This window comes from Solanum tuberosum, unplaced genomic scaffold (genome assembly GCF_000226075.1).
Source record: "Solanum tuberosum cultivar DM 1-3 516 R44 unplaced genomic scaffold, SolTub_3.0 scf00216, whole genome shotgun sequence".
NCBI lineage: Eukaryota > Viridiplantae > Streptophyta > Magnoliopsida > Solanales > Solanaceae > Solanum > Solanum tuberosum.
The window spans coordinates 1,020,418-1,031,806 of NW_006239143.1; the positions used below are offsets into that span (position 1 = coordinate 1,020,418).

An 11,389-nucleotide genomic window follows, 5' to 3' on the forward strand; every position below is an offset into this window, starting at 1 on the left:
TTCACAGAGGGAACAAGTCCGCGACGCGGACATGCTCCTCGCAAGCTTCCCGACTTTCCCTTCACGTTACCAACTCTAAACCCTCCAACTTCAAGGGTTTCATCCTCCAATCACTTAGAACATAAAATCCCTCAACATTCAATAGAATACCACTCAAAAACACCATCCAATCATGTCCCACAACCAACAATAATTCCAACAACAACAACTAACAACTTTAACAACTCCAACAACTTCAACCACAACAACTAACAACAAAGCCAATCCTTCCTTAATAAGTAAAAGGGGCTAGGTGTGTGGGGGAAAGGATCACCCAACACTAAAAGCTCACATACCTTGGTAGGGATCACCTCCGACGAAAATCCACGATGATCTCCTCGATTTTTCCTCTTCTTCTTCTCCTCTTCTTCTCTTCTTCTTCTCTTCTTCTTCTCTTCTTCTTCTCTTCTTCTTCTCTTCTTCTTCTCTTCTTCTTCTCTTCTTCTTCTCTTCTTCTTCTCTTCTTCTTCTCTTCTTCTTCTCTTCTTCTTCTCTTCTTCTTCTCTTCTTCTTCTCTTCTTCTTCTCTTCTTCTTCTCTTCTTCTTCTCTTCTTCTTCTCTTCTTCTTCTCTTCTTCTTCTCTTCTTCTTCTCTTCTTCTTCTCTTCTTCTTCTCTTCTTCTTCTCTTCTTCTTCTCAAGCCCTAGCCTTCACTCTCTTAAAATGGAACAAAATGATCCAAAGATCAGCCCTATACAACAATATATCCTCAAAAGAATTAGCTAGGGAAAAGATCAAAATGCCCTTGATGATTCCCGGACGGATTTTCTTGTCAACTTCCCAACTTTCAAAGGGCCATAACTCGCTCATACGAATTCGGAATTGAGCAAACTCGGCGGAGTTGGAAAGATCATTACACAAGCTTCACAACCATAACTGGAACTACTCCTAACTCATCCTGAGCTGGAAGTTATGACTGCTCAAAGTTGGCCAAAAATCACTGATTTCCACACTTAGCCAATTTTCCAGATTTTCAAATCCTTTCCAAAAATGAAAATTTTCAAATTCTAAGCCTCTTCTTAGCTATTTCAAATTGTCGGATGTTACAGTATGTTCCCTTCTGAATGTCTACTTCATATTATGTAGTAGGTTCGGGTCGACCGATAATGCCTACTAGTATGCGTTGTTTGAACTGATACTACTCTTGCTATGCCACTTGGCATAGTCTAGTTATAGGAATTCAGTGATGTTCCCTAACTAAGGACGATAATGATCTCTGATAGCTGAGGACGATGATGCCTACTAGTATGTGTTGTTTCAGAGTGTACACACAATTAAAGGGAAGTGCACACCTTCAAGAACTACACCAAGCTGGAGAATGAGGATTACTTGCTAGCTAGTGATACTGGAGCAATTAAGAATCCCGTCACGTAAGTGATTTTGAATAAAGAGTATATTGGTCACTGGACTAATTTTGCAGTTTGTAACAAATGCTCTAATATAGATATATATTAACAGTAAGTATGCTTGCACCAGAGTTAATTCGTTAGAAGAATTGATTGGGGTGAATTGAATCAGTGGTATATGCTCTCCACCAGTGTAAGTTCAAGAAAAACATCTATCTCCGTACCGACCTTTCATAATTCATATTCTTAAGTTGACAACAGATAGGAGCAACACTAACTCAAGTCTGCAGGTCAAATTAATATCATCCATCTTGGTGATATAGCAAGCTTTCATAATTCATATTCTCAAGTTGACAGAAGATATGAGCAGCAGCAACTCAAGTCCGCAGGTAAGGCAATAACATCCATCTCGGTGATATACCGACCTTCTAGAATTCACATTCTCATGTTGTAGCAACTTCAAAGAAACTCGCTCCATCAGGGCCGGTCACATCAACAGCCTTAGTACGACCATCACTGCCGAACCCAATCTAGAACTCAACTGTGTCGCCATCAAATAGGCTACGGAAACCCTCAGATCTGATACCAGACTAGTGAATGAAGAGATCCTCACTGAACCACTTCACGATTCCATTATCCCTCTGTCCACTCTCACCCTCCATTCTCACTAACAAAGAGAAACACTAAAAACCCTTTGTGTGTTTCCTTTGGAATTGTCACCGTTACAAGAAAACAATCTAATATAAGTAAAATGACCAACGACTATATTAGATTATTTTCTTGTCACGGTGATAATTCCAAAGGAGACACACAATGGGTTTTTAGGGTTTCTTTTTGTTAGTGAGAATGGCAGGTGAGAGTGGACAGATGGCTAGGGGAACCGTCAAGTGGCTTAGTGACGATCTCTTCATTCACTATTCTGGTATCAGATCTAAGTGTTTCCATAGCCTATTTGATGGTAATATAGTTGAGTTCGAGGTTGAGTCTGGCAGTGATGGTCGTACTAAGGCTGTTGATGTGACCGGCCCTGATGGAGCAAGTTTCTCAAGAGTTGCTACAACATGAGAATATGAATTCTGAAAAGTCGGTATATCACCGAGATGGATGTTATTGCTTTGACCTGCAGACTTGAGTTGTTGCTGCTCATATTTGCTGTCAACTTGAGAATATGAATTCTGAAAGGTCGGTATGGCACCAAGATGTATGATATTGCTTTGACCTGCAGACTTGAGTTAGTACTGCTACTTAATAACGGATCAGATTTAGTAGTGTCTTCTCTTTAGGACTCTGTTGTAACTTCCTCCTTATATATAGGTTATAGATAAGTCTTACCTTTTTCTTAGTTTATCTCTTTGCTGTAGAAGTTGTACAGAATCTATATATACTTAGTTTACAATCAATAAAACACATCGTTCCTTTCATTCTACTGGCAACTTTATACTTTATACTACTATCTGTTGTCAACTTATGAATATGAATTTTGAAAGGTCGGTATATGACCGAGATGGATGCTATTTCTTGATCTTCCACTAGTGAAGAGCATATACGACTGATTCTTCATCCCAATCAGTTCTTCTAACGAATTAACTCACGTGCAAACACGCTTACTGTTAATATCTATATTAGAGGGTCTGTTACCGACTACATTAGTCCAGTACCAATATACCCTTTATTCAAACTCACTGACGTATAAAAAGCACATCACTGTAACAATGTAGGATATGACTAAAGCAGATAAACTACAATCTTATGGCTGTAATTATTTGTTTTCAACTTTTCATAGTCAGTGAAATGTAGTGACGATCCCCGAATTTTGAAGATAAAAAAAAATAAAATGTAATGACGAATCATATAGTTGACCCTTATCTATTATTTCTGAATTACCAACTGACACACTATATAGAGTACTAGAGCTAATGCCCATCAAATACGCTGCAAGAGCTAGAATCTTATCAAAACATTAGAGGCTGTTATGGTCTACACAACCTAATCTTGTGTTTGATCCCCTGTTTTTTAAGTACGTATCTTATATGCTGCTAGCATAATTCATAAAATTCTCATGCTTAACATACTGAAAATATTCTGGGATTGCATCTTCTCTCCGGGATAGACATCTTTGTCTCAAATTATGGTATCTAGAAGCTTAATCTAGATATGGCCAATGATGAAAAGTATGTGTTGCCTGATAGCATATTTACTTGTGAAACATTGATATATTTGAAGCTATCGAGATGTATCCTTAAGCATGTTGGTACTCAATTCCCCAATCATGTTAGTCTTCAGTTCAAGGATTCTGCAATTGCCTGTACTATAGGATTAAAAAAAACACTTAATCAGTTAATGCTCAAGATTTTGGAGTTGAGATTTTGTGTTGCTATTGATTCCGTTTATTTGGTTTCTCCAAGTACTTGAGAACTTGTCTATCCTTAGCAGCTATAAAATTACATTTGAGTGTTTTAATGTGAACCCAATCTTTAGAATCATTAAGCATCTTTTCTTGAATGGAACATCCCTAGAGGTAACAAAATTATGCTGCCTCGTTTTATTTTCGTAGCTGTTTTAACCAACACTCCATAATTTCATTTTTTGGCATCTTTTGTTTCAGACACATTGCTCGGTTGATGTGCCAGACATGTCTCGCCAGTCACTAAAACTGCAAAGCCTGAAAATTTGTGACTTTAAGATTTCAGTTGAAAGTATTTTCTTGTGTAGTTTGCCTGCTTAGGACTTCTCCTAACTTTTACGAAATTGAAATAGACGAGGTTGTAAAGGTAAGACATACCATACCTAATAAGGACAGTCCTATGTATAAACACCTTTCTTTATTTATTCTAAATCTTTAAAACTTTCATATTGCCATTAAGTTTTATTGTTACACTTTATATCTTTAACTTTGGTAATGTAGGATGACTATTAAGAGACTTTGTCTTCAGATTGATGAGACATTGAGTCAGAGAACGAAACTGTTATCTTACTTATCAATGTAAAAAGACCATGTGAATGAAGCTATGAGATTGATTCAAACAGTGAGGTTGCGGAAACTCAAGGGATCAGGTACTGGAATGTACTTAATAAGAGTCCTCTTTTCTCATTCTCCAAAACTTGTGAGGATGATCATTGAACAGTGCGAGAAATTAGGCAATCCCATAAACTTTAAGGAAAATTTGAGGGAACTGCTAAGCTTCAGTTACAACCTGTTTTCCCAGTGGCGTATTACGTACGACTTCTTTTTTAAAAGTGTGTTGATGTCATACTTAAACTGAATTGGAAGTTGCCACAAAATTTACTTATTTTATGTGTTTGATGTTGTCCCATTTATAGTCAGATTTGCTTTGTCATATGTAAGATGTTCTATTGTGGATGATAAAAGTTTGCATTCAGTGTTGGTAAATTTCACAAATGGTTACAAAGTTGCTATTCAGACATATTCGGGGTTTTATTTGTTTTTGGGTTTTTAAATGGCCAAATGGCTGAAAATTAAACTGTAAGTAACATATACTCCCTCTGTCCCAAAATAAGTGTCACTGTAGCCAACAATAAATTTTCCCAAAATATCGTAGGAATTCAAGGCAAAAATTTGTATGTTTTTCCAACTATACTTTCGTATTAAAGAACTACTCCTTAATAGTATTCAATTCTCAAGAACATCTAATAAATAAAGGTAACTTAATAAACTATACCTTCAATTTATTATTTTCCTTAATGGACGTCAAATGAGCTAAAATTACACTTATTTTGGGTTGAGGAAGTAGTAGTACATAACTATGTTGTTTTCGGTCAATACTCATTTGCCCAACTGTGAAAACCTATTTATCCGGGCGAATACCTTCACCTCGTTCATTACGCCCTACTGCTATGTGTCCCCCCCTTTCTCCTAAATATTGTAGCTATAAATATCACTTGCCAAGAGCCACTTTATATATTTAGAGAGAGATACATATATCTGTACAGAGAGATGGCTAATGGTAATCGTGTTGGTTCAGGAAATGGAGGATTTCATAGCTATCGCAGATCCCCGCAACCAACCCCTGCCCGTTCCCCTTCCCCTGGTATGCTACCTAACTTCTATTTTACTTTTACAAATGCATTCCCCTTCTCCATGGAACATTCATGAAACTTTGTATCTGTTTTGTACAATTGATTTTTATATGCTTACTCGAGCCGAGCGTCTGTTAAGAATAATTTCTCTACCTTCACAAGAAGGTAGGGCAACAAATGTATACACATCACTCTTTCAAACACCACTTGTGAAATTATATATACTAGGTTTGTTGAATATTCATATATTCGTGAAGCTTTATAAATGTTGAAGTACACACAGTACTAGCCCCCAAAAAGATAGCAAAAAGGATACATTTTTTTTTCAGGAGAGCTAATAATTTTCATTCATTCTTCTGAATTTTTCATTATCTTCTTTAGATGGAGAGCTGCAACTTGTATACATTTATTAGCTTGTTGTATCGTCATCTACTAAACACCTGTCTTTAATTATCTAGGGACTATATATGCATTTTTTTTCCATATACATAATTGCAAAGCTAGTTGTTTGTATATCAAAGATCAATAGATCAATTCATGGTAATGGTGATCAACACGTCCATTTCTGGTTTTATTTTGGAACTTTTAAGACAAAAGGGGAACAAGTGGAAAGCAATTAATAAAAAGAGAGTGAGAAAGAAACTGTCTAAAGCTAGCAAGTTTGAAAACCAGCAAGTTGTATTACACAAATTAGACATGTTTTATTTTTATTACTCTGTGCTTTTGCCATAAAATTAAAATACAGAACAAATTTATCATCAGAACAAATAGTCATTTTAAGAAAATAATTAAAATCTAACAAACATTTATTTATCCAAAGTTTAAGAAGCATTGCATATAACTTTAAGAACAACTAGTACTAGAAATATAGAGTATATGAAAACAGTGGGTAGTGTAGTGTCCGTTACGATACAATTTTGTCTTATTCCTATATCACATTGATGGTAAAATAAAAAGGCGTTTGATCAGAAGTGAATTTGGATGGTTTGATAAATGCCAGAGTTAGTTGAAGATCAGACAAAATAAGAAAGATGACGAAAACTATACGTGAAGCGTTTTATATTACTTTAATTAGTCTGTATTCACACTGGCCATCTCTTTTGTTGAAATAATATGTGCTTTTGGTGTTTACATGACTATTGTCCACAATTCATAGTGCCGTCTTACAGTAGTACTACTCTCATATCCAGCTAATAATTAGTGAAACATATATATGTGCGCGCCATTAGTTCTGTAATTGCTTCAACACTTGAAAAGTTAGTTAATAGCAAATGTGATTTACTAATGTTTAATTGGACATTTGTACTACAAAAGCCTAGCTAGTTGTGATGAAATTAGATGAATATTTTGATTATATATACTACACTTCTTTTTCATTTCACTCTGATGCTGTTGTTGTGTGAAATTAAGATATGGAGAGAAGCATGGAGCTGCCTTCTCATCTCAACCAGGAAATTGCTGCCAATGAAGAAGATTCTGAATGCACCATTCGGGAGCAAGACCGATTCATGCCAATAGCCAACGTGGTCAGAAACATGCGCAAGATCCTTCCTCCCCAAGCCAAGATAGCCGATGAATCCAAACTGGTCATCCAAGAATGTGTCTCTGAGTTCATAAGCTTTGTAACAGGCGAAGCTAACGATCGTTGCAAGCTTGAGCAGCGCAAGACAATCACCGCTGAAGACTTGCTTTGGGCCATGAACGCACTTGGTTTTGATGACTACGTTGAACCCTTGACTTTGTACTTGCAGCGTTATCGTGAGTTGGATGGTGGTGAGCGTGGATCCGTGAGAGGAGATCCTTTACCGTTGAAGCGCCCAATGGTTAATCCAGCTTCAGGCTACAGCCTCATGCCCAATCACCTGCCTCCTAATTTTCCAATGGCTCATCACCATGGTTATTTTGTGTATCCACCACCAATGGGCAACAGTTATAGGCAGGGGGATGCATCAAGTGGAAGCAGTTCTCATGAGTGCGCAGTGGCTGCTGTGGATAGTGACATTGAGTCTCCTGCGGAAAAGAGTAAGGAGTGATTAGTTTTTGATCTGCCGAAGGAATTGAGCTTTAGCTGAAACTTCAAGATTAGTGAAAAAAGTAGACTATCTTTCTCTGTTACCTAATTTGCGACCTATTGACAATCAACTATAGCTCTTTGCGAAGTTTAGGAATGTTCCTTCGATTTAAGTGAGCCAAATGGTGGCCCTTGTAATTGGCTGTTTGTACACTTTGCTGCCGGTATATTTTTAGTATTCAGTTGGTGATTGCTTTTTAAAAAAAATAAATTTAAGCCATCACTTTAAAGGTGTGGGGGGTTAGGCTTGACCCCTACCATGTCTATATCATCCAAAGAGCTACAAAAGCAGAGGGGGACATGGACCTAACCTCTGATAGAGAACAACGAGGATAAACTAAACAATTAACAGAAAGACTATGATGACATAGACTTTCATACTATAAGCATGATACACTGGTTCAACTAACAAAAAAATTACATTTGTCGTATCTTCTCCTTCTGCTAGGAAGTTGCCACTTATCTAGTAGAAATAGTCCCTTCACCTCTTTAGGAAATTGACTAAAAGAATAATAAAAAGTACCACTTCCACTTGAGGAGGCTTGTTTAGCAAAGAAGTTATTTGGTTGGCTTCTCTATAGCAGTGGGAAACATTTACTTCTGCCCCATTCATGGTCTGGCCAATGTCTCGAATAATTCCTTCCGGCTTCAAATTTTTGGTATCCTTATCTTTGATCATGTTGGCCAGTAACATAGAATTAAGTTCCAAGTCATATTTGTTGTATCCAGCTTGCTTGCACCATCTGGTAACATATAATGCTTCCATAGCTTCAGCTTGATTGTTGGTCGAGCAGGGACTGAGAATTCCATGATAAGGTTACCAGTAGCATACCTAATGATTCCTCCTATACGAGCTCTAGAGTTTTCGTTGATGAAGCTCCCATCTGTGTTGGCTTTGATCTTACCTATCTCAGGTTTCATCCACCTGACTTGTCTCCATCTCACAATAGGTTTATACCTTTCAATTCTTGCACAAAATTCAGCCCATGTACCTGTAGTGTCACAGTTTGGAAAGGCAGTGGAAATGGCTGCCTTGATATTCCACGGGATATGCACCTCCATATTTTAAGTCACAATTTTTTTATGACTGCCATATTTACAAGTTGTCCAGCTTTTCCAGATTTCCCAAGAAATGCAAATAGCGGTAATTTGTTGCATCATACTCTATACACTGTTGGTGGTGCTTAAGTTCCATCAAACTCTGAAAATTCTTTGAACATCTCCCCCTCGGTGATTAATTCCAAGGGAGTTTTCAAAAAATTTCCCTATGTATTTGGCCATATCACTATTACTGAAAACTGCTGCAAGGATTCACATACAACTAGAGTTGTACAACACATACAATTAGAAACTAAACGTTTTCCAAACTTGTGAAGGACTTCATCAAAAGGTGATTTTTTTAAAGATTAATCTCCAAGTGAAAAAGGATATTTTGAAAGAGAGATTTTTATGTCATACGTTGCCTAAGAAGAGGTTTTTCTGTCTAACCTCTCTTATGCTTTGCCAAGCAGAGATGTTAGAATAAAGACCATCTTGAGTAAGACGTTCCATATAACATAATCATAGTGACTCTCATCCCCAATTGAGATGTCACCAATGTGATGAACTATATTATCAGGGAGCACATTTTTAAGCATATCCATATTCCAATTACGATTAGAAATGTACTCCTTGACAGAATTCACAACATTGTACGTACAATCAGGATATAGTTTAGCAAAAGGGCCATTCTCACACCAATTATCCCACCACATATTACAAGTGCCACAATTTATCTTCCACAAATGCTGTGTTCTGCATCATCTCTAGCTTTAAGTAAAAAATTTCAAGCTTGCGAATTACCCCAAATCCAAGATTTAGATACAGGGTGGATTGTGAAGCAGTACTTAGCCATCATAAACTCAGCCCAAAGATATGGTTGAGTTCTTTACCTCCACCATCTTTTAATGGACAATGTTTTATAAATATCATTCATACTTCTAATGCCCACGCCACCCTCATCTTTAGAGGTACATAAGTTCTTCCATAATATCCAATGGTTCTTGGATTTATTCTCATTGAAACTCCAGAAAAATCTTGCAAAATGTTTTTCTAACCGATTAAGAGTGCTATCAAGGGGGTCAATGGAAGTGAGAGTATAAGTAGGAAGAGATTGAAGAACACTTCTGATCATAACAATTCTTCCACCATGGGTGAGCATCTTACCCTGCCAGCCATTGAGTCTTTTGACTACCTTGGTGACCATGTCATCAAAGTAAGAGAAAAAAAAATCCCTATATAAATGGGGCAACCCAAGTATGTAAAAGGGAAGTTTTTATCCATAAAATCAGTACACCTCCTCATTCTATTAATCCTGTAAGCACCAGCTTTAGGGCTAATGAAGGAAGTAACGTTTGTCCTTGTTCACTCTGACTTGAGACACTTTCATAATTCTTCACCTGTTTCATAATAAGTTTAACAGACTTACTATTGCCACTACTGAAGATAACAATATCATCAGCATAAGCAAGGTGATTGATTTGGGGGCCTCTTTTATACATGGAAAAAGGAGTAAAGTTATTGTTAGTGAGCAAACTGTTCAGAGTTCTGGAAAGAACCTCTACACCCAAAATAAAAATAGAGGGAGATAGAGGATCACCCTGTTTGAGACCCTGAGACGAGGAGAAAAAGCCATATCTAGTGCCATTAAACAAAATGGAGTACCAAACATTAGAAATAAGATTTCATATAAGAGTGATCCATTTGTCTGAAAAATCAAATCTTTTAAGGACTTCTTTAAGAAAATTTCAGTTCATTCTATCATAAGCTTTAGCCGTGTCTAATTTGACAACAATATTACCACCAACATTAGGTTTAGACATGCCATGAACAATTTCTTGGGCAAGCATAACATTTTTAGCAATAAACCTACCAGTAATAAAGCCACTTTGATTAACAGAAATGAGTCTTTGTAGGATAGGATTAAGTCTTCTGGATAAAATTTTGGAAACAGTTTTGTTGGAAAAATTGCTTAGACTAATAAGTCTCAAGTGAGAGAAATTTGAAGGGTAATTAAGGCCAGACAAGTGTGAGTGAAATATTTTGTAAGCTTTTTACCAGAGAAAAATTCAACAATAAATTCACAGATATCATATTTAATAATATCCCAACAAGTACGAAAAAACTTACCATTGAAGTCATCTGGTCCTGCACTGCTGTCAGCACTCATATTGAATATTGCATCTTTGATTTCTTCCTCCATAAGAGTTTTGTGAAGTGCTTCATTATCATCATCAGTAATCAGACTTGGAATACACTCCAGGAAGTTGTTATTCATAGCAGGCTGCTCCAAATTAAAAAGTTTCCTGTAATGCCTAATAGCAGCTTTGACAAGTTTTCCCCCCTGAATCAATCTATCATTGTGGTTCTTGATCCTGTGAATGTGAAGTTTCTTCCTCCTATCTCTAATAACACTGTGAAAATACTTGCTAGTACAATCTCCATCTTTAAACCATCTGATTCTAGCCTTTTGCCTAAGAAGAGCCTCTTGCATACTGAGCCATTTTACATACTCTGCTTGCTCCTTGTTCAATTCCTCCCTGCTTTGTTCAGTATTATTGACAACATCCAGTTCTTCCAGAAGCTGCACCTTAGCTTCCCAAGTGTTAACCTGTTCATAAATATCTCCAATGGTGTTTCTAGACCACTGACTGAGTCTTTTGCTGAGATATTTAACTTACTTTGTAATCTCCACATGGCATTACCAATGAAATTCATATTCCAAGAATCTTGCACTACCTGAAGGAAGTCTTGATGCTGAGTCCATAGGTTTAAAAACCTACAATATCTGATGAAATCATTCTGATCAGAGTGGCATTTCATCAGTAAAGATCAGTGATCTGATCCTACTCTAACCA

At 36.9% G+C, this 11,389-nt stretch overlaps 1 protein-coding gene across 4 annotated transcripts in view; it reads left to right on the top strand.

Annotated features, from left to right (window-relative positions):
• The window catches only part of LOC102592041 (nuclear transcription factor Y subunit B-1-like), a 20,643-nt gene extending 12,976 nt beyond the window's left edge, over positions 1-7,667 (top strand). For 2 of the 4 annotated variants that reach the window (XM_015312848.1, XM_006356380.2), the window contains 2 exons: positions 5,368-5,433; positions 6,833-7,667. In XM_015312848.1, coding sequence (XP_015168334.1) covers positions 6,835-7,455 — 621 coding nt within the window. In that variant the 5' untranslated portion in view covers positions 5,368-5,433; positions 6,833-6,834 and the 3' untranslated portion in view covers positions 7,456-7,667. Of the gene's footprint in view, positions 1-3,989; positions 4,156-4,289; positions 4,439-5,367; positions 5,434-6,832 lie in introns of all 4 variants that reach the window. The other 2 variants (XM_015312846.1, XM_015312847.1) reach the window with 2 other exon arrangements.
• Positions 7,668-11,389: the final 3,722 nt, after the last annotated feature.